The sequence below is a fragment of the Bison bison genome, unplaced genomic scaffold, assembly GCF_000754665.1.
Source record: "Bison bison bison isolate TAMUID 2011002044 unplaced genomic scaffold, Bison_UMD1.0 scf7180017864498, whole genome shotgun sequence".
Lineage (NCBI taxonomy): Eukaryota > Metazoa > Chordata > Mammalia > Artiodactyla > Bovidae > Bison > Bison bison.
Genome location: NW_011495057.1, coordinates 11,166,218 through 11,190,428, shown reverse-complemented (window position 1 = coordinate 11,190,428; position 24,211 = coordinate 11,166,218). Strand labels below are relative to the sequence as shown.

At 41.8% G+C, this 24,211-nt stretch overlaps 1 protein-coding gene across 8 annotated transcripts in view; it reads right to left on the bottom strand.

Annotated features, from left to right (window-relative positions):
• Positions 1–238: 238 nt before the first annotated feature.
• Positions 239–24,211, bottom strand: part of MEP1B (meprin A, beta) — a 36,261-nt gene continuing 12,288 nt past the window's right edge. For 3 of the 8 annotated variants that reach the window (XM_010828973.1, XM_010828974.1, XM_010828976.1), the window contains 10 exons: positions 18,619–18,736; positions 17,088–17,266; positions 14,646–14,864; positions 13,563–13,715; positions 10,812–11,027; positions 7,549–7,992; positions 5,481–5,660; positions 4,156–4,279; positions 2,729–2,933; positions 240–876 (listed from right to left, as the gene is read on the bottom strand). In XM_010828973.1, the coding sequence (XP_010827275.1) occupies positions 862–876; positions 2,729–2,933; positions 4,156–4,279; positions 5,481–5,660; positions 7,549–7,992; positions 10,812–11,027; positions 13,563–13,715; positions 14,646–14,864; positions 17,088–17,266; positions 18,619–18,734 (1,851 nt within the window). In that variant the 5' untranslated portion in view covers positions 18,735–18,736 and the 3' untranslated portion in view covers positions 240–861. Of the gene's footprint in view, positions 877–2,728; positions 2,934–3,952; positions 4,039–4,155; positions 4,280–5,480; positions 5,661–7,548; positions 7,993–10,811; positions 11,028–13,562; positions 13,716–14,645; positions 14,865–17,087; positions 17,267–18,618; positions 18,737–24,211 lie in introns of those variants that run through there. The other 5 variants (XM_010828979.1, XM_010828978.1, XM_010828971.1 and 2 more) reach the window with 4 other exon arrangements.

Below are 24,211 nucleotides of genomic sequence, written 5' to 3'. Positions count from 1 at the left end.
ATAGATAGATCAAAATATATTTAAAGTTCTCAAAACACTGTAAGAGCAAAAATCTCATTCAGAGCGTGAGTGAAAGATGTAAAGAGATAGTCCACTGAAGACGCTATAGTGACAGCAAATAAGCGCATGAAAAGAGGTTCAGTATCATGAGCCACTAGGGACCTGCAGACTAAAACCACAATGAGATATCACTTAACAGGAATGGCTAAAATAAAAAATAGTGACAAGGGGATTCCCTGGCAGTCTAGTGGTCAGGACTCCGCTCTCTCACTGCTGAGGGCCTGGGTTTGATTCCTGGCTGGGGAATTAAAAGTCTACAAGCCTTAAGCGTGATTAAATAATAATAATAATAAAGAAAACAAGGAAGTAGCCAGTTTCAGACGGAGGGGCAGATGTCCCCAGGGAGAACGGAGCTGCCCTCTGCCCCTCGGTCCATCGGGACAGGACAACGTGGCAATGGGGAGATTCTACATGGAAGATCATTCCCATTGGGCAATTTCTAGGGAATCGCCTGTGAGGCCATGGCACTTGACCCCCAAAGAGAAGGATCAGTCACTTGGAAAGCTATTCCCAGTTCTTGCTCTCTGACTTATAAACAGTGTTTTTCTTCCACAACAGCCTGAATTGCTTCTCCACTTTATCTATTTTTATTTTTCATTTTTTTTACTCCCTTCCTTTAAAAACAAAAACACAGCAACATCTCACCAATTAGACTTTTACCAAAATAATGATTTATAGTGTACCCAGCTATTTACAGAGAAGATCCATTTACAGAAGAGGAAGTGGTTGTAATATATTGTGGGTGAATCCATGATGAAGAATCTTTCATTTCATTTGCTGGCTGTATTGCAGAGTTAATCTTCAAAGTGCATATTGCTAAAGGGGGGAAGAACAATTGATGACTTAATTTCTAAATTTAAAAACTGTCATTGAAATGCATCACAATGAAACAGTCTAATGTTTCAATGAAGTGCCCTCTGCAGTCTTCTGGCTTCCCTCCCAGCTGGCATCCTTTCCAGGCTTGGGCTGCAGGAAAATGCACAGGCATCTCCTACTTTATTCAGATGTTCAAACATCAGGGTGAGCACACACTTCAGACTCAGAAAAAAAAGTCATTTCAATTTAAGAGTTAAAGAGGCAGAGGTTCTGCTATCAGTGAATAAACTGTAGAAATGCCTTGTGACCCCATGGACCATAACCTTCCAAGCTCCTCCGTCCATGGAATTCTCCATGCAAGACTACTGGAGCGGGTTGCTATTTCCTTCTCCAGGGGATCTTTCCCACATAGGGATCCAATGTCTCCTGCATTGCAGGTAGATTCTTTATGGTTTGAGCCATCAGGGAAGCCCCAGAAATGCCTAGACTAAGTTGATTCCTTACTCTTGGGCATGTGTTTAAATGACCCAGAGGCAAAACAGTTGTGTTGTTATATTATGGTGGTTGTGTGTGTGTATGTGTGTGTTTCCATTTAATGGCTCTAATTGCCTAACGGCCTTTATTGGATTAACTTCCTTCATTTTCTGCTCTTTGTTTTATTTTACTTCCAACTTTAGCTTGATAAAGCAACTTTTATAATAGTGCTTAGATCTTTCAGTTTCCAGAGGAATATCTTGGTAGTCTCACCCTTTAGCTAACCAGTCCTCTCCTCTCTAATCACTTCCCCCACCATAGTTACTCCAACCCCCAAGTACTTCCCTAATGGCCCCGGGTTTCCACCAGGCTGACCTACTGGATCACTGGTTGATCTGTCCCTTTTAAGTCATAAGATAAGCTGGAAATATCTGTTTGTTTGTTTTTTAAACAAACCTATTAATATATACATTTTAAGTACTTTTCTAATGAGCTTGTGAAGGAAGAGGTCCACTGCCTTATGACTAGCTTTAAACATCTTCCTGAGCTTCAGGAAACATGACAGCTGTATATGAGAATAAAACTTTTTGCTTTCTGTTCATTATCATTGTCCATCTTTTGAATAACTTCACAAAAAAAATTAGTGAAGTTAGTTTGTCTTTAGACAAAAATTTAGTTTGTCTTTAACAAACAATGGTCTTCAAACAAATAAGTCTGTCCACTTAAAAAAAAATCGTAACTTTAAAATAGAGCTGCCTGGTCCAGCTTCCCTCACTCCATCACTGGTGTCCCCGGTAAACATCGTTTATGCCAACACCCATCTCAGACTCTCTGCTTCCCCAGGGTAATTTCAAGAGTCTGTTGCCATTCTGGAGACCATTTGAGGCAGGCTTTAAAATTTCTACTTGAAAACCTTGCCTTAGAGTTATCACACCTGAAGCCAGAATTAGTTGGAATCTTCTTTAATGCAAATGCCCCAAATGTGCCTAGCATCCTCTTCCTACAAGTGAGCTCAGCCTTTAGAACAAAGACACTTACATGGTTCATCTTTCCGCTTAACCAGGTAGACTGAAATGTGTAGGCAAAAATCAATCGTGCCTTTCAGGAGGGTCACAGACTCCCACCCCAGAAAACTGCAGAACCATACACAATTCTGGGTACAGTTTCAGGAGGATAATAAGCCTCCCCTCCAAAAGTTTTCAAGGATTCCAATTTAAGAATCATTGATAGTGAAGATAACAAGAACTCATAGTCTCCAAGCCTTTTTCCCCAGCACAGAGAATAGAAAAAAAAATTTAAGATATTTAAAAAGTCCTAATTTTTCTTTATATAATTCCATCAGTGGGTTTTGAATAACCAAATATCAGAGTCAACTTACATTTTCCATAATAGTGTTGACTGTCCTTGAACTTGGCTCTTTCCGATACTTCTTCCTGGTACAGTAGACGCTGACGAGAGTGATGATCAGCATCAGGGCAAACACAGCGGCAGTGGAAGATGTGGCGATGACAATGGTGTCTCGTGTTGACCCTCTCTTTTCACACCTTTCTCCCATGTACCACCAGTCATCCCCCGACCGACACCTACACGTTTGAAACGTGACTGAGTCATGAGCTGACATTTAAGTCTGAAGATCTTCACCACTGAAGGTGTGGGTCAACACTCAGGTCATTGACGGATGGAACCATTGGTCACCCACTCGGACTGAAAGGATGGGTTAAACTAGCCCAGGAAGCCAGGCAGGGCCAACAGCAAGGAGCAATGAAATTATTCCTAATCTGGGATTTAAAACAGCAGCTCCCAGCTGGGGAAGAAAGGCAAGACAGGTAGTGGAGAAAATTTAGTTCTCAGTGTCCCAGTCTGGAACATCCCAGCTGTGACTACGGCCAGGTTCTTCCCAGAATCTAGGTGTCTCCATCTGCGGAATGCGGACAGTCACGCTGACCACACCAGACTGCTGTGAGGATTTATAACTCATGAGGACTGTTTCAGGCAATTAGGAAAGAATGTGCGGGCTTCCCTGGTGGCTCAGCGGCAAAGAATCAATGTGCCAAAGCAGGAAATGTGGGTTCCATCCCTGATCAGGGAGGATCCCACCTGCTTCAGAGCAACTAAAGCTGTGAGCCTGTGCTCTAGAGCCCAGGAGCCACAACTACTGAAGCCCATGCACCCTAGAGCCCGTGCGCCCTAACAAGAGAAGCCACCACAGTGAGAAGCCCAAGCACCACAACCAGAGAGAAGTGTCCACTCTCTGCAGTTACAGAAAAACCCACAGAGCAAGGAGAAGGCAATGGCAACCCACTCCAGTACTCTTGCCTGGAAAATCCCATGGACAGAGGAGCCTGATCAGCTACAGTCCATGGAGTTGCAAAGAGCTGGACATTGAGTGACTTCATTTCACTCACTTCATGCTTTATCACTGGAGAAGGAAATAGCAACCCACTCCAGTATTCTTGCCTGGAGAATCCCATGCACAGAGGAGTCTGGTGGGCCATGGTCCATGGGGTCGCAGAGAGTCGGACACAGCTGAAGTGACTAAGCACGCACCCATGCCACATAGCAACAAAGACCCAGCAGAGCCATAAATAAACAAAATTTAAAAATATATAAGGTACTCACTTTACATTAATAATTTCACTGTTCTACTGGCAACCCAAACTCCCAAATGGAGAGCAAACAATAAATACCCTATGAACAGTTTTGAGATGAGAATCAACTGATTTCACTCATATGAAATATCACAGAATCGTACATTGTGAAATGAAACAAATAGCTAGCGAAAGGATGGGGAGATGGCACCCTTACCTGCACTCAGCTTTGCCATTCTGGAGAATGCAGATCCCATCATTCTCACACCTGAAACTGGCGCAGAGGTCATTGACGTTCAAGGTTGGAAGTGGGTCATTTTGTGTATTAAGGTGGGATATGTCTAAGGAGGATGGGAGGAGAGCAGGGAGGGAAGTCAGTTGGGGTTTAATGAGCATTTGATCTTTAAGTTCAAAATCAAACGCTCAGTTTGTAATACATTCAGGTAATCCTGAAGCACTGTCCAGTAACATTCACAGGAGTGAAAAAAACAAACAGGCGGGTTGAGAGCTAGCCACAAAGGGATGCTGGGCCAGCCTGTGGGGCTACAGCTGAACATGTGTTTGCCTGGGTCTGGGCTCACCTGAGCTCCAAGGGGAGCCTGTGTTCCCAACTGCAAGGGACCGACAAGGAAACGAAAGCTCGGAAATGCAAAGAAATGCAAAGAGGGGCCTTGCCCGAGATCACAGGTCTCGTGCTTGGCAGAGCAAGTAGATAGATATTCAGCACAAGATACCAGGTCCCCTGACAACCAAGAATCTGTTCTTTTTGGTGTTTTCTGGTCCAAACAGGGTCCAACAGACATGATGAACATATGAATTTGTTTCTGCTACCTAAAATGTTTTCTCTCTCAATGAAAGTTATTTCTGAATTGTTTTTCCCCTGAAGTATCATCTAGGTTTACTCTAACTGACACTGAAATCAAATTTTCAGTTTTAGTCACACCACCTTTTGTCACAAAAAATAATTCTGACTTACTGAGATGCAAATGGGTCTTTAATAGTAAATGAGTTAAAATCCTATCACATAAAACAAGGAAACCACCAGTTATTCCTGGAAAATGTTATTGTTGGCTGCCACGACTAAGAAACTTTAGAAGACAAGAGATTAATGCTGTTACTGACAAGATATATGTGTGTGTGCACACATGTGTATACATATTTAAAAGAGACAACAAAGTCCGTTTATACTTTCATTTTATGTTTTGTGTGACATTTTTACTTCTAGAATCCAAGAATTAAATTCTAGGGTATAATGGATATACTTTAGCTTATTTCTAAAGAAATTTTCTGGACTAAAGCGCTCCACTGTTGTTCCATGCAGTGGTAATTACTTTGTCCAGGCACTATCCCTGTTTCCATCTAAATTATTTTTATATTATTAATGATTCATACAAAAAAAAAATCCCACTCATGCCCACTTCTTCCCACATCTCTATCTAATTAATATATCTGAAAATGGAACCCAGAAGAACACACTAAATAATCAATGACCACAAGAAAAAAAAAAGAATAGCTTAGAGAAAACTATTTTTATTGACATACCTTCCACTGTCAGTAGGATATAAACATCATCTCCTTTGATAAAATCTCTGCTTTTCAGCATTTCTTGGCTCATAAAGTTAGGGAATCCACGGCCCCTACCTCTTTGAAACTGAGTTCCATTAGGGAAAATAACTTGTGCTCCCACTTTGGAAGGCCTGTCCCAAAAATAGTTTCCATTATCTGAAAAAGCAATTTATATTAATGGATTATGTTTAGCATCATCATAGCTTTTGGTGGCAGGAAAATGCAGGCAATGTGAAGCACAATTAAGATGGAGCTCAAAATAATTAAATGATGCTATTGACCTGTGCTGCAGTCCCCGGCAAATCACTGGAGTTTTTCATTTATATTATCCTGATGGAAACGAGATGGCACAGCAGGGAGGACCACACTCAGGGTTACCGAAAGTTTCCTGGCTAGGAGGCGTGGGTAGTCAAGTTCTACACTTTTACTGACTGATGAGTGTAGAAATTCGGCTACCCATTAGAATCACTCTGTAGTGGCCTTCTGAGTTACAGACAGCCCTTTAAACCGAGTTAAATCAATGCATTACTGACAGTTATTAATTTTAGCACAGAACAATTCATCTTATTAACTAAATTATTCGCCTAACATAGCAAAGTGCTTCAGGAGTAGAAGACAGTGAGAAGCACTGTTTCTGAAAAAACAGGCGATGACCCATCCAACCTTGAGCCATTTTCAACATCATGCAGGGAAAAACATTTTGAAAAAAGGTAAAGAAATTGTGAACATCAAATTCCCACACCTCTTTGTGAATACTATTTTTTTTTCCCTATCAGATTAGATTTTTCTTCCCCAGATCACTTAGGTCCATTCTTTTCATATACAGAATTCAGATTTGAGAATAATATTGACCTTGTCATAATTCCATGTTTTACTTTGTTAGGTTCCCAGAGGGCAAAGGATTATTACAGTTAGAAATGTGATCAATGCTTTCTGGGTACTGCTTCTTTTTCTGGGCATTGCTTTCTGGGCACTGCATCTTTCAGTCTCGAAAGATGGGGAATGATGTCACCATTGGCAAGTCCCCCAGAACCCTTCAGTAAGAAGTTACAATCCATCCCACACTGTTCCCAACACTAAGAACATCTACTTAACATCTTCTTTCTGATCAAAAACCACCCTCATTTCAAAAGCTGAGCTGTTTTTGACAATATCAGTGACAAGACAAGGACAGCATGGGTTAGGAGAACTCAGCGTCTGAGACTCTCTCCCTGCCAGGCCCTTCCACAAGCTTCCCTCCTTGAACTGTAGAGACACTGTTAATAGAATTGTGGGGTTATTATTACTGTCCCGGTTTTACTGCTGAGGACACTTTGGTTTCAAGAGATTATCAGTGCAAATTCACAACGCTAATGAGAAGCAAACCTTGGATTTGAACCTAGGCTTGTCAGACTCTAAAACCAACAACACACCTCGTCCCACGTGGTGCTAGTGGTAAAAACTAAAACCCGCCTGCCAGTGCAGGAGACATAAGGGACAGGCTCGATCTCTGGGTCGAGAAGATCCCCTAGAGGAGGAAGTGGCAACCCACTCCAGTAACTTTGCCTGGAGAATCCCATGGACAGAGGAGCCTGGCAGGCTATGGTCCATAGGATCACAAAGAATTGGTCTTGATTGAAGTGATTTAGCACGCACACACTCCTCGTGCAACATTGAGAATTTAGGCGTTGTCATCAAATTCCAAGAATACAGCCAATATCTTCTCAATTTGTTGGCATCTCTGCTGATATTCCTGACAGTTTCCTGCCTGGGAGACTCTGTCCAGAATTGCTGAAGCCCTTCCCCTACATTGAAGAAGGAAATGGCAACCCAATCCAGTATTCTTTCCTGGAGAATTCCATGGACGAAGAAGCCTGTCCATGGGGTCGCAAAGAGTCAGACAGTACTGAGAGACTATCAGACTTCCCCCACATATCTTCTGATCCTAAGATTTGGGGCTCAAAAATCCCCTGGGTATCTGGTTGTGCATTCTCTCATTCCCAAATCATCCATCCCTCCTAAAGCAATGATTGTGTATTAATAATAAAGAAGATGAGCCACGAACCAATGGTCAGAAATGGGTCTGTCGTTAGACTCTGCTGTTTGGACATACGCTGTCGAATGTCAGGAGTTTGATCCAAGATTGTTATGGTGACTTGTTGCCAAGGACATGGCCACTCTAACTGATCATCATTGGCTCCAGAGATCAGGTGGAAATACATTCCTATTTTAGGCAAACTATCTAGATTCAAGTAAATCTGAAAGGCATATCCCTTAGAAGAATAAAATGGAGGGCTGTAGAAAGACCCATTGGGGCTGCCAATGAGCTGTGTGAAATTCCTTATATGCCAGACATGATGAGGGCACCGTGTTTCTGAGAGATTGATGTCATCAATAGACAGGCCACCCAATGAGGCACCAGCGCCTCTGACCCCTTCAAACACCACTCGAAATTTATTGGTCGCATTCAGTGTTATGTGGTAAAGTTGCCAGCTCCCAGAGGGTATATCTGCAAAAGAGGTATTATTATTTCAGAGAGGATAAAGGACTATACAAATTGACATTAGAGTCCTAATCTTCATGGCCAAAGGATCTTTCTAGAGCTGCTGCCTCCTGCAGGTATAAGGTATGGCTTTCTTTTTCCTCCAGCTCAGGTCGTTACTCCAAGGCACTTTTGTAGGGCCTAGTGGCTCTCTGGAATATTTGAATGCTTATCTAGCTCATTTTTATTCTTACATAGATCACCATTTTCCAGACACAGGTGAGCAAACAATAGCATCTAACTCATGAGTACTCCATACCCAACTTATAAGTCACCTCCCCTCAGTCGGTTAAACAGATAAGCAAGCCCAAGACTTTACATTTGTACCCCAGATTCCTGTGGTCCTCAGCCAAAGCCTCCTTTAATCTATGTAAACTTTGATTGGAATATTTCCTTCACGTGTAAAATTTTCAATCAGTTTTTGGCAGTATTAGACAGGAATTCATCAGACCCTAGAAGGCCCACAACCTACAATTGGCTCCTTACATCATTTACCAGGGACTCAGTGATATAAGCTTCCCAGGTGCCACAGTGGGAAAGAATCCACCTGTCAATGCAGGAGACACAGATTTGATCCCTGGGTTGGGAAGATCCCCTGGCGTGGGAAATGGCAAACCACTCCAGTATCCTTGCCTGGAGAATTCTATGGACAGGGGAGTCTGGCATGGTGGGCTACAGTCTATGAGGTTACAAAGAGTCAGACACGACTGAGCGACTGAGCACACAAAGTCGTATTTATCTGATACCTGGTACCGTCTCCTTTCTTCCCAAACTGCACATCCCCCTCCACTATTACTCCCTACCCTGGAGAATAGTGCACCATAGGATATCTTGTGTTATTTTCTTATATCATACACTCAAATAAGAAGCAGTACATTAAACAGTTTTCAGGAGCTCCCCCCACCCAGGGAAAGAATAGCTCAGGAATTCATGTCAAAGAGTAGTTAACACAGTGCCTTAAAATTTACATGTATTAGCACTTAATGAGAAACACGTTGCTCGAAAATCAGTTAGAAAGGTCCAAATTACAGGAAACGCTGTTGTCCATGGAAAGACCCTGGATTGAATAAAAATCTTTCATGAGAGCTTCCCCTTGATTTTTATCAGTACCTTCAGCTTAAATTCTGGACTTCTAGGCAGGTTTCTTTAAGTACACTTTGTGCTATTATCTATCAGTAATAACACCCACAGAGTGCTAATACAAAGGATTACATATGCATAGCCATGTTGCTGCTGCTGCTAAGTCACTCAGTCGTGTCCGACTCTGTGCGACCCCATAGACGGCAGCCCACCAGGCTCCCCCGTCCCTGGGATTCTCCAGGCAAGAACACTGGAGTGGGTTGCCATTTCCTTCTCCAATGCATGAAAGTGAAAAGTGAAAGTGAAGTCACTCAGTCGTGTCCGACCCTCAGCGACCCCATGGACTGCAGCCTACCAGGCTCCTCCGTCCACAGGATTATCCAGGCAAGAGTACTAGAGTGGGGTACCACTGCCTTCTCCAGCATAGTCATGTATGCATGCAATAATTTTATTTATAACCTTTTACATATGCATTAGATACATATTATATACATGTATAATGTATGGTATATATACATGTATATATAATATGAGATTAAGAACCTCAGTTTAAAGTGGTCTTGAAGGGAAATATCATCTATGTTTCAGATTGTTTCTCCTTGTTAAACAGGGGGGAAATGGCATGATATATGGCATAACATGGATCAATTTTTATAATAGGTTTTAGTCAATTCACTCAAAACAAGAAGACAATATGTGAAGCAAACAGTAATATAGTCACCAGCCTACAAGCCCTCCCTCCCTCCCTCAGGGAACCTTCTAAACCATCTAATAGGTAGTCAACGTGACCCACCTCCCAGACACACGATTGGAAGGAAGGGTGGCCACCCCATCGTTGTCACCCTCTCTCCACTCCAAATTGCTCCAGAAGATACATTTAACCCAAATCATAACAATTAGAATCCTGCATTGGAATTTATTTTTTTTAGGCTACAAATTAGAGGAAGAGATCCTTCTCTAGTCTGATGGCACGTTTTTAATGTAAACGTAAAATATAAAAATGCAAACTGGGAAGTGCAACAGCCAAAGCACCAGTTTTCTGGACAAAGCCCCTCTGAGATAACAGGAAAGGTCCCCAGCCGTGTTCAGGGACAGGTTTCATCCTGCCTGCAGCTGCTTTCTCTCTTCTCCATCCTATAATTTAGTTATGTTGAGCCGGTAACTCTTCCCGTTTTGCCTAAGCTAGTTTCCATTCTATTTTATTATTTGCCAAGAACTAACTTCGCCAACACCAGAGACCAATCTACAGTTTCTTAAGTGAGTGTCACATATTCTATAGCACAGAAAGCACTTTCATTTTAGCTTCCTAACCACAGCATAAAACAAGGAGGATCAGGTTCTAGGTTCTAGGTTCATAACCCCTTCTCTGTTGTAAGTGGTTGCATTAAATAAAACGTTAAGATTGTCTGGCTCTGTTTGGGTTGGACTTGTACACACTGCTATATTTAAAATGGATAACCAACAAGGACCTACTTGGTTGGTATAGCACAGGGAGCTCTGCTCAATGTTATGTGGCAGCCTGGATGGGAGGGGAGTTTGGGGAAGAATGGCTACATACATATGTATGACTGAGTCCCTTCGCTGTTCACCTGAAACTATACTATTACAACATTGATAATCAGCTATAACCCAATACAAGATAAAAAATTAAAAAATAAAAAGGTTGCATCACTTTGAATGTAAGAATAAAAATGTTGATACTGTACCTTTTATTTGTTCCACAAGGGTTAGAGTCCTGCTCAGATGAGCCGTAGAATACTCCCTGATATAGATGTTCAGTTGGTCATCTTCACTTCCACTGTTGTACAAAAAAAATTGCAAGCACTGAAATCCTCGTTTAGGGTAAAGTATTCTACTTTCCAGTATTGCTGTGGCCCCCTCGTTTACAGAGCTACTGTTGAAATGCATGAAGAAGCCAGAACCTGTTAAGAGGATAAGAGTAGAACTGAGAAAACAGGTACTGGATACAGGGATGCATATCTTATGGGCACTCTGTGACCACTTAGTTCCCGCTGTATGCAGGGCACTGTTTGAGCACTGAAATGCAGATCTTAGAGCAGGCAGACTATGAAAATGGCAACATTAGATCGCCTTTTTTTTTTTTTTTTACTACAGTCGTTAGTTTTCAGAAATGAAAAAAGGGGGGACTTCCCTGGGTCCAATGGTTGAGACTTCACCTTCCAATGCAGGAGGTGCAGGTCCAAAATCTGTTCAGGGAGTTAAGATCCCATATGTCTCGGGCCAAAAAACTAAAACATAAAACAGAAGCAGTATTGTAACAAATTCAACAGAGACTTTTAAAATGGTCCACATCAAAAAAATCTTTTAAAAAATGGAAAAAAGTGTTTCCTGCTTAGTCTAGCCTCTCTCTCTCTTTCTCCATCCCTCCCTCCCTCCTACAGTAGTATCTATGGAGGGCCACTATCCACTATTCAAATCTACATTTTAAAATATTTTTTATTGAAAATATGTGACAAGCAGATGGTGATTGCAGCCATGAAATTAAAAGACGCTTACTCCTTGGAAGGAAAGTTATGACCAACCTAGATAGCACATTAAAAAGCAGAGACATTACTTTGTCAACACAGGTCTGTCTAGTCAAGGCTATGGTTTTTCCAGTGGTCATGTATGGATGTGAGAGTCGGACTATAAAGAAAGCTGAGCGCCAAAGAATTGATGCTTTTGAACTGTGGTATTAGAGAAGACTCTCGAGAGTCCTTGGACTGCAAGGAGATCCAACGAGTCCATCCTAAAGGAAATCAGTTCTGGGTGTTCATTGGAAGGACTGATGTTGAAGCTGAAATTCCAATACTTTGGCTACCTGATGCGAAGAGCTGACTCATTTGAAAAGACCCTGATGCTGGGAAAGATTGAGGGCAGGAGGAGAAGGGGACAACAGAGGATGAGATGATTGGATGGCATCACCGACTCAATGGACATGGGTTCGGGTGGACTCCGGGAGTTGGTGATGGACAGGGAGGCTTGGCGTGCTGCAGTGTATGGGGTCACAAAGAGTCAGACATGACTGAGAGACTGAACTGAACCATTGTGTAAATTTAAGGTATGCATGTTCATTCGACACATTTATATATTGGCTTCTGATTGCCATCATAGCAATAATTTAGTACTTCTATTTGATACATAGCATCATTTTTTTGGTGCTGGGAATAGTCAAGTCTAGTCTCTTAACAGATTTGATGATTATAATACAATATAGTTGCCTATATTCATGATGCTGTACATTCCATCTCTAGGGCTAATTTACTATTTGTTACAAGTTTGTACCTTTAAACAATATCTGTTCTGTCCTCACCAACCCCCATAAAAGAACAAAGAAAAGCACCTTCATGCTCTTAGAGACGCCAAGCGTTGCCCAGACCATCTGAGTTGTCAATCAACAGTCCTGGGTTCTGAAGTCTAGTTTTACCTATCTGCTGCCAGAAATTAGCAAATAAATAAAAATGTGGTACCTGTAGCTAAAAAATGATTATTTGATTCAAAACAAAATTTCAGTAGAAATTTTTTACTCATCTTAGTAAAATTAAATACATTGTACTTTCTACCTTCATTTTAAGTATGTTTGCAACAGGAATGAGTAACCTCAACCAGCTGAAGTTCTAAAATGGATTAATTCCCAGTCTGGTGCTGTTCACTGGAAGATCTCTTGGAATCTGAAAGCTTCGAGGAAACAAAACCCCACTGCTCCAGAGGTAAGAGTCCTTCCGGAGAGTGGCAGCCCCGCCTTGCTGTGGGCATACACTGTGGGTAGAGGCTTCACAGAGCCCAGGGCTGACCCATGGGGAAAAAAGCAAACTCAGGCAGTAAAAGCAAAGAAATTAACCATATCCTTATAACATACAGAACCAATTCTTGAGTAGCACTAGTGGGCTATCATTAGTAATTCTAATACAAATAAGAATTCAAATCGCAGTATTTCACAGCAAAGAAAAGGCTACCTAGAGCCTGTTACACAGAGTGAAGCAAGTCAGAGAAAAATAAATACTGTATATTAATGCACATCTATGAAATCTAGACAAATGTAACTAATGAACTTATTTGCAGGGCGGCAATGGAGACACAGACATAGAGAACAGACTTTGCACACAGCAGGGGGAGGAAAGGGCGGACAAACTGGGAGAGCAGTATGGAGACATGTGCATTACCATATGTAAAATAGGGAGCTAGTGGGAAGCTGCAAGTTGCAGGATAAAACAGGGAGCTCAGCCCTGTGCCAAGTGATGACCTAGAGGAGTGGGAAAGGGTGGCAGGCGGGAGGTGGGTTCAAGAGGGAGGGGACATGTGTGTACCTATAGCTGATTCATGTTGATGTATGGCAGAAACTAGCAAAGTATTGTAAAGCCATTATCCTCCAATTAAAACTAAATTTAAAAAGAAGAAAGGAAGAAAAGGGCTAAAAGCACTGAGAATAAAACCCAGAAGAATCTCACTCCTGTTACCTCTGCACCGGCCCATGTTGGAGTGATCGCTCTCCGGCCCCTCAGAGACCTCGGAGAGCCGCTGCCAGTCAGCACTGTCTGCTGAACTCTGAATCATCCCACACACATTTCCCAGCTCAAAATCGCACGACTCCATAAAGCTCAAGGAGGAGGCTACCAAAGCAACAGAAACAATTACTGACATGCAGATCTAACACAATAAGCTAAGTAGTAAAAACAGCTCATCCAGAAGAACTAGGAATTCTAGGGTGATATTAAAGGGGACTCGTCGCTGAGTCAGGGTGATGGTGGCTTGAAGATCTCTCGATATCTGCAAAACCAAGACAATCAACCAACTGTGAGTTCTGTATAAGCTGTCTCCCTGAGTCTTATTTATCAGATTAACTAACTGTTCAAAACCTGAATCGAGCCACTTCCCTGGTGGTCCAGTGGCTAAGACTCTGTGCCCTCATGCAGAGGGCCCAGGTTCTGTCCTTAGTCAAGGGACCAGATCTCACATGCCACAACTGAGTTTGCATGCCGCAACTAAGAGCTTGTATGCTGCAACTAAAGAGTTTTTTTGCATGCCACAACTAAAAAGATCCTGCATGCTGCGATGAAGATCAAAGATTTCAAGTGCTACAACTAAAACCTAGAGCAACCAAATTAATATTTTAAAAAGAAAGAAATATGAGTCTACACTCCTCTAGTTATTCAGATGAATAAACCTCAACTCAAGTTATTTGAACTCATTTATATTATGACTGTATACTTCATTTGGACTGAAAAGAGTTTTGAATATAGTTGGTCTATACATTTGAGTTAGCAACAGCTTCAGAAACTTGAAGGGGGCATGCTGAGACAGGACTCAGTTGGTTTTTAAACTGAAGCCCAGAACACATGAGGAGAAAAATGCTACTTCCATGTTGTCATTTGGGATCTGGGTGCTAATCTTTTTGATTTTTTCTTTCCTTTCTGAACATCAAAGTTCAACTATCAACCTATAATTAACTAACTATAATTTCAGAAAACCCAGCACAGAGTAAAATGTTTTCCTACAGAGCAGAGAGGAAGACAGATCATGTCAAAGAATCTGTCACATACAGCAGTTATACAGTTGATTCAACTTTAGGACATCAGAGTCACTGAAATCCATTCGCTGGCCAATCACATCCATGAAGTCCGGGACCCTTGTTATAATTGTAGGTTCTGATCCATTTCCGAATGCAGTTTTACCGTAGTGCATCACTGAGCTGTAATCATAGGGAACGTTCATGGAGTCTATTACTTGATCATCATAGAAGTCAAAATTTCTCTCTTTGCCTAAATGATAAATAAAAATTTTAATTACAAAATTTAGTTTATCTTACTCCAAAGACTGTTAACTTAGAAATAAAGACGATAATAAACATTGTGCAACCTTGGTTACTACTAACACTTGATGGTATTTCAAGAGTGCTTCAAATATTCCTGTATTGGAATAGACTATTCAAACTTAGAATTCTGATACCACCTGTCATGCTGAACTTGTCTAAGGTTTCACTGCGGCCCAAAGTTGGACTTGAGCATTTGGCCTAAGGTTCTAAGAACTGCTAATGGAAAGCTATGGCTTTTCCAGTAGTCACGAGTGGATGTGAGAATTGGACCATAAAAAAGGCTGAGCGCTGAAGAACTGATGCTTTCCAACTGTGGTACTGGAGAAGACTCTTGAGAGTCCCTTGGACTGCAAGGAGATCAAACCAGTCAAAGGAAATCAAGACAGGGAAGCCTGGCATGCTGCAGTCCATAGGGTCGCAAAGAGTCAGACACGGCTTAGCAACTAAATAACAACAACAATGGGTAGAAAGGGTCTAAAAGGTATTATTGAAACACTCAGTGTCATTGACTGCAATGACGAGATGTAGGTATTTTCACTGGACAGAGATGAAAACAAGAGGACATTGGGAGGTGTGGAGGGATGGGATGGGGATGATAATGCAGGAAGGATTGATATCATCAGTGATTTCTCAGTTACTGGAATATGTATAGTGAAGTGAAGTCGATCAGTCGTATCCGACTCTTCGTGACCCCATGGATTGCAGCCTACCAGGTTCTTCCGTCCATAGGATTTTCTAGGCAAGAGTATTGGAGTGGGGTGCCATTGCCGTATAGATGTATGTAAATAAATACATTTAGAGAAGATTCCTGACCACTTAGCATCACTACAAATGGGTCTGATTGTCAATGTATAAAGATGCATTATCAAATCAAGGCAGAAGTTTCTAACAAAAATAAAACATTGGAAACCCAGAAGAACGAGGCCATGGGTTGAAGCTAAGCACTTCTCTTGCTCTAGAAATCTTTTAGACTTGGCTATAATGTCTTCCCCCAGACTATGGGTGGGGGCAAAGGCAGGGGCAGCTAATGTGATGTTGGGATTGTGGTGCCAGGGCCCTCAGCACAGAGCAGCCCTCACTGGCCTTGTTTGATAGCCATGTCTTCCCTCCCCTCTCACTTCTCTGCCTCCCCATTCCCCTCACCATACCCTCTGGAGGCAAGACAGAAGGGGAAACAAAATGTCACTGCAGAAAACATGAGTTCTAGTCAGACATGGCTATTAAAACCTTTCTGGAGATTTCCCTGGAGATCCAGTGGCTAAGACTCCATGTTCCCAATGCAAGAGGCCCAGGTTTGATCCCTGGTCTGGGAAATAGATCCCACATACTGCAACAAAGACCCGTGTGGCACAACTAAGACCCAATGCAGCCAAATAAATACGTTTTTGGGGGAAAAAATCTTTCTGACTTTGAGCACAAAGTCACAAAAAGTTACAGCTGTTCAACTACTGCAGCATTTCCCAATATGGGCTCCAAAGGATTATACAACCAAATACTCCAAAAAAAAAAAAAAAACCATAATCAAGTCACTTTGGAAAACGCTCCTGCTGGAGATTTGCAATTCATGTTAGTCGAGCAAAGACTCTGAACAGTACAATAGTGTAAATAGCTAAGTTTAATTTCTTTTAACCTAGGATTTCCCAAATTAATTTGACCACAGATTCCTTTCTACAAAACACTTGCGAAAAAATTGTGGAACAGTGCTCCATAAAATACTCTTTAGGAAACACTGGTTCCTAACATCACATCCAGCTCAAACTGGGGTTCTGGAAAACTGTTTCCCAATTGCCTTCAGGCACTTCATCTCTTACTGAATTAGAGCCAAATGTGCTCAGCCATGTCCAACTCTTGGCGACCCTATGGACTATAGCCCACCAGGCTCCTTGTCCATGGGATTCTCCAGGCAAGAATACTAGAGTGAGTAGCCATTCCCTTCTCCAGGGGATCTTTCCAACCCAGGGATCAAATCTGTGTCTCTTGCATCTCCTGCATTGGCAGGCAGATTCTTTACCACTACCGCCACTTGGGAAGCCCAGAGCCAAATGAAGTTAAGATCAAAGCATCAGCGTTTTCCCATTATTAATAGACAACACCAATGGCAGAAGAAAGCACGTGTTTAGAAATTCAGCATTTAAGTTTAAAACAACGTAAAACAACAAGATAAACGTACCTGAAATAATTCTGTTCCAAATTATGCTGACATAGTCATTTCGATCGGACCGTGACTGTTCATGCCAGAACCCGAGGGCATGGAGAAACTCATGTTGAACCGTTGCTATTTTGTCGCAGCCCTCTCCAATGGACAGTTCTTGAATCCCAGTAAGTTGCTTCCCCACTGAAGACCAGCAGCTGACAGGGTAGTTTACAGTACAAGGAGGAGAGGCTTTTATATTGATGCAGGTTAAGGTCTTAGCGCTAAATCCCTAATGCCTAATCTACCTGGTTACCTAAGATACTAGAATCTTTCACTTGTGTCTAAACACCGTGCATTTCTCCCAAAACCCAGTGAGGTATGAAAAGCCTTCCAGACTAGATGATCTTTGGAGAACTTGGGCTGACACCAAATGTTAAGGAGTAATTCACCCTCCACTCAGCCTGGCCTGAGTTTTTCTGAATATCCCCAAAATTTTCAGATGGTCCTCGAATAAGGGTTTTATACAGGTAGAGCAACCACTCAGAACTGCTGATCTTGAGCCAAATAACTATCATCTTCTTAAGCAAAGTAGTAAGAGTTCTCGGACAGCAAGGAGATCAAACCAGTCAATCCTAAAGGAAATCAACCCTGAATATTAATTGAAAGAACTGATGCTGAAACTGAAGTTCCAGCTTTGGCCACCTGAGGCAAAGAGCTGACTCACTGGAAAAGACCCTAATGCTGGGAAAGATTGGAGACAGGAGAAGAGGGCGACAGAGGATGGTTGGATGGTATCACAAATTCAATGGACATGAACGTGGGCAAACTCTGGGAGATGGTGAGGGACAGGGAGGCCCAGTGTGCTGCAGTCCATGGGGTCACAAAGAGTCGGACATGACCGAGAGACTGAACAACAACAACGAGAGTTCTTGGGTTAAAATAAATTTAAATACACATGCTCGCATGCGTACAGATGGGTTTTAATTGAAGGCATATTGGAACTTCCCTGGTGATCTAGTGGCTAAGATTCCTCATTCCCAAGGCAGGGGGTTCAGGTTCCATTCCTGATCAGGGAACTAGATCCCACATGCCCCAGCAACTAGGCGCGTGCACCGCAGCGATTGAGCCTGTGCTCTAGAGCCCATGAGCCATATTACCAATGCCTGAGTGCCCGAGAGCCCAAGCTCTGCAACAAGAGAAGCCACCGCAATGAGAAACCCACACACCAAAACTAGAGAGTAGCCCCCGCTCACCACAACTAAAGAAAAGCCCATGCAGCAACAAAGACCCAACACTGCTAAACCAAAAGAAATAAGGAGTGCAGAAACTACAAACAGGCTGAAGGTCAGCGTCTCAGGGTGGATGGCATGTGACTCCACCCTCCTTGTCTTTACAAGGCTGAGACAGTGCAGTCTGGTTTTATGGCCAGAGGGAAACTACATCCAGCAAATAGCAGTGGAAGCCCCAGCCTCCCTCAAGGTTAGGGTTCAGGGCAATCACTGTGATGCAATGTCCCCGCCACAACAGTTCTCCTCAGAACACTTGGAAGACAAACTCTTCAGTTTACCCATTGCCCTTGAACACTGATATATAGTTGGGTTCTCCAGACCAAGGCTTGAAGTCAATGCATGATTTTAGGCGATAGCGTTCAAATGCCTTGAGGATAACCCCCCTGGCATTCATCTCTGAAGGAAGAAAACAAACAAAAATAAATGTATTAAAATTATCACCATTGAACAATTCACCATGGAAACAGGGCCTGCAATATATTGTTTATCATGAATTAGTCCCTCTATGAAAATTTAGCATTTTATTTTTACAAAGCTTAGTATACAGTATCAATTAAGTATCACATGTAAGTATTTGGTTGTTCTTCAGATTATCTAATTTTGCCCCATGTATATTTCTCTGGAGCCAGTATAGTGCAGATAGCAAAAAAAAAAAAAAAAGGGAGGGGGTGTTTCCTTACCTTTGAGAACACATACACTCATTCACAGGCAACCAAAATGAACCATCACTGTCACAGGCTTCATCTAAGAAGCTATAATATATATTTAAAGCCTCACAGCAGAGTTTTTAATCTGAGGACCTTGAGATGAGAGGGACCATGAATATGTTGAGATAGTGTTCAAAGAATTATGTCTAGACCTCTACTCATATCTATCTCAGCAAAGTGCAGTTTCTGGGGAAAACGTTCATAAGATTCTCAAATGAGTTCAGAGTCTAAAATACGAATAAGAACCATTGCTTCCAAGTTGACTGATGCTAACAGTTTAGATAGAAGAGTGCTCAAAGAAGCCAGGGGCAAGAAACCAACCAAGGTATGCAGGAAAAGAAGCTCAGAGGGCAATCTGGGGGAAGGGGCCGTATCAGGTGCATATGAAGAGATAGTCACAAATCAGAGCAACTACTGGTGAAGTGAAGCGTGGTGGCTGCCAGCGGTGGGTGACCGGATGGCAGAGAAGATGGTGCGTTGACTGGTTCCAACCAGACACACCTAGGTTCTCTCCTATCCTCACTACTTACTTTTTTTCTAAACCAGAGTCAGACGTGACTGAGCAGCTAACTTTATGCTTTTTATACAATTAAAACAATGAACAACTGTTAAGTTAGAAATTTAACAATTATAAAAACAATTAACCATTCAAAAGTGAACATTGCAGGGGCAATTTCGTACATGCGTAATGTTCTTCAACACCTTGTCTGTCTAGTTCCAAAACACCTTCATCACCCCAAGAGGACACTTTGTACCCATTAATTCATTGCATTCTCTCTGTATGGATTTTCCTATTCTGTGAAAAGTGAAAAGTGTTAGTCGCTTAATCGTGCCTGACTCTTTGCAACCCCATGGACTGTACCCTACCAGGTTCCTCTGTCCGTGGAATTCTCAAGGCAAGACTACTGGAGTGGGTTGCCATTCCCTTCTCCAGGGGATCTTCCCAACCCAGGGACTGAACCCGGGTCTCCCGAATAGCAGGCAGATTCTTTACAGTCTGAACCACCAGGGAAGCCCCATTCCTATTCTAGTCCTTCCTGTTTTTTTAAATTGTATATTGCTTTACAATATCGTGTTGGTTCCTGCCATACAACAACGTGAATCAGCCATCAGTATACCTATGTCCCTTCCATCTAGAGCCTCCTTCCCACCACCCCTCATCCCACCCCTCTAGGTCATCACACCACGAGGATGAGCCCCTTGTGTTATATAACAACTTCCCACTAGCTTTCTATCCATTTACTTTTGATGCATAATCTTTGCCAATTTAATTCACCTTTGGAGTTTGGGTATTATCACAAGACCAGCTAAGTGGGGAAATAAAATCGACTTTGCAGGAATATTGCAAGATTAGCACAGAAAAAAGAGGTGAAGTTCCAAGCACAATAGTCCCCATGGATCTGTGGTTTCACTTTCTGTGGCTTTGGTTACCTGCCATCAACCAAAGTCCAAAAATATTAAATGGAAAACTGCAGACATAAGAGTTGATGATCATGAAACTGCATGCCGCTCTGAGCAGCCTGAGGGAATCTTGGGCCAGGCTGCTCCATCCCACCAGGGATTCCCCAATCTTGGATGTCCATCATCTGCTGTCAATATCCACTCATCGACCTCGTCAAGGCTCAATGACCCAGCACCACCCAAAGCAGATAGTCCTCCTTCTGATGTGTCATCAGAACATCAATAGTAGCTTAATGATACATCACAACACCTACGCCATTCACCTCATTTCATTTCATGAAGTAGGCATTTCATCACCTCCCATCATCCAAAGAAGGATAACACAGTTCAATAAAATATCAGGAGAGACCACATTCACAAAACTCTTATTATAGGTTATTATAATTGTTCTATTTTCTTATTAGTTACTATCTCTTATTGTGCCTAGTTTATCATATGTACATACATTAGGAAAAAACCTATAGGGTTTGGTACTACCCACAGTTTCAGTCATTCACTGGAAGTCTTGGAACATATCCCCCAAGGATAAGGGGGCACTACTATAAAATGAGAGTGTATCAAATGTTTATTTTCTGCTACCTTCTTACATGTCCGTTTCACAGACAATTTAAAGACATTCTTCAGAATGCCTCAGTCTAGGTGAAGGTAAAGAACAGGACAGACATAGGACCTAAAATCCATGAATCTCTAACAGGCACTCAGAATTCAACCATTTACAATACCACACAAATGATACATGCTCAGGGACGTCCCTCGTGGTCCAGTGGCTGAGAATTCACCTTCCAATGCAGAGGATTTGGGTTCAGTCCCCGCTGGGGACTAAGATCCCACACACCAACAGGCAGCTAAGCTCACACTCTGCAACTAAGACCCAATGCAGCTAAATATTTAAAAATAATAATTTTTTTTAAATAATAAGTTTTGTAAAAGTAGCTATGAAAAAATAATACATGGTTATTATTAATAAGTTAGAAATTATAAACAAAAAGAAAGAAATGATAAAATCTTACACAGAAATAACCAAGCACGTTAATCATACTTTTCTTATGAATACATACATGTGTGATATTCATATTTTTTATAAACAATAAAGTTACAGCCTTCATAATATTTTATAAACTATTTTTTCACTAAATGCTTAGTCACAAAGTCATATCTGATTCTTTGCAACCCCATGGACTGTAACCTGCCTGGCTTCTCTGTCCATGGAATTTCTCAGGCAAGAGTACTGGAGTGGGTAGCCATTTCCTCCTCCATTTCACTAAGTAATACATCTTAAGCCTTGCTTCTTCATGAAATACTATTTTTATCATTTTAATAGCCACCTTATATGACTGTAAAAAATAAGTAACTTCGTGTTATCAAATATTTAAACTGTTTCTACATTTTCTGTATTGTAAATATCACATTTGTATCATTATTTCATATCTAACACATCCTTAAAATAAGGGATGATGACACCGACCACCACATGACTATTTCTGAATTGAAGGTCTAGGAGCTTGCTTGTCTGGGCCTTTTATCAAAGCTTAATAAGGATAGTGTCTATCCTGCAAATTGTTTGGAGACTCAAATAAGGGAATAAATGTGGAAGTTTTGTAAAAAGTATAGCTTTCTACCAAGACCCTTATGTACCCTGTACCTTTATTTACCACAGCTTTAATTAACTTTGCATCACAGATTCAGAAAAGCTCCACCAGAGATCCTGCTATCTAAACCCTAGGAGCTAAGTAAACAGTTTCTTAGAATTATTTTCCCTTGTTAAGCCCCCTCCTGCTCCTGGACCTTGATCTTCATTTCTAGCCCCAACTTTAACCCTTTTATCCACTTCTTACTTCCTAAAACTCACCTCAAATCTGGCACTCGGGCTTGCAACTGTAACTCACTCATGGAAAGCTACACACGGTTGCTTTGTTATCCCATTCAGGTAAGTTGCCACTAAGCCAGATGATACCCAAGGCTTAAGCTAAAAGACTAAAGCTCTACTAGAAGAATTTCATACGGAAAAAAGTATGGCGCTTTCTCAAAAAAACAAAACAGAACTGCCATATGATCACTCTTGTGTATATACCTGAAAAAAACAAAAACATACCACCATCTGAAAAGACACAGCCCCCCCAAATGTTTATAGCAGCACTATTAACAATTGCCAGGATATGAAAGCAACCTAACTGTCCATCAAGAGAAGAATGGAGGGACCTCCCTGGTGGTCCAGTAGCTAAGACTCCATGCTCCAAATGCAGGAGGCCCAGGTTCAATCCTTGGTCAGGGAACTAGACCCCACATGCCACAGCTAAGAGTTTGCATCCTGTAACTAAAGATCTAGGACACTGCAGCCGAGACCCAGGAAGGCCAAATAAATAAATAAATATTTCTTTTTAAAAAAGAACCTTTGTAAAATAAAAAAAGAACACAGATAAATGGATTAAGAAGATTAAGTACATGATAGAGTATTACTCAGTCATGAAAAAGAACAAATTTTTGCCTTTGCAGAAACATGAATGGAATTGGAGGCAATTACACAAGTGAAATAAGTCAGAGAAAGGTAAATACCATGCTGCTGCTGCTGCTAAGTCGATTCAGTCGTGTCCGACTCTGTGCGACCGCATAGATGTCAGCCCACCAGGCTCCCCCGTCCCTGGGATTCTCCAGGCAAGAATACTGCAGTGGGTTGCCATTGCCTTCTCCAATGCATGAAAGTGAAAAGTGAAAGTGAAGTCGCTCAGTCATGTCCAACTCTTAGCGACCCCATGGACTGCAGCCTACCAGGCTCCTCCGTCCATGGGATTTTCCAGGCAAGAGTACTGGAGTGGGTTGCTATTGCCTTCTCCAATAAATACTGTAGATATCACTTATATGTGGAATTTTTAAAGTACAACAAACTAGTTAATATAACAAAAAAGAAGCAGACTCACAGATGTAGAGAACAAACTGGTGGTTACCAGTGGAGACATGGAAGGGCCTGGGGTAATATAAGGGTAGGGGATTAAGAGGTACAACTTATTAGGTATAAAATAAGCTATAAGGATATACTGTACAAATGGGGAATATAGCCAATATTTTATAATGAGCAAAAATGTAGTATAACCTGTAAAAATTTTAAATCACTATATTGTATACTTGTAACTTCAGTTCCATTCACTTCGGTTCAGTCGCTCAGTCGTGCCCGACTCTTTGTGACCCCATGAATCGCAGCACACCAGGCCTCCCTGTCCATCACCAACTCCCCGAGTTCACTCAAACTAATGTCCATCGAGTCAGTGATGCCATCCAGCCATCTCATCCTCTGTCGGCCCCTATCTCCTCCTGTCCCCAATCCCTCCCAGCATCAGAGTCTTTTCCAATGAGTCAACTCTTCTCATGAGGTGGCCAAAGTACTGGAGTTTCAGCTTTAGCATCATTCCTTCCAAAGAACACCCAGGACTGATCTCCTTTAGAATGGACTGGTTGGATCTCCTTGCAGTCCAAGGGACTCAACAGTCTTCTCCAACACCACAGTTCAAAAGCATCAATTCTTTGACACTCAGCTTTCTTCACAGTCCAACTCTCACATCCATACATGACTACTGGAAAAACCATAACTTTGACTAGACGGACCTTTGTTGGCAAAGTAATGTCTCTGCTTTTTAATATGCTGTCTAGGTTGGTCATAACTTTCCTTCCAAGGAGTAAGCGTCTTTTAATTTCATGGCTGCAATCACCA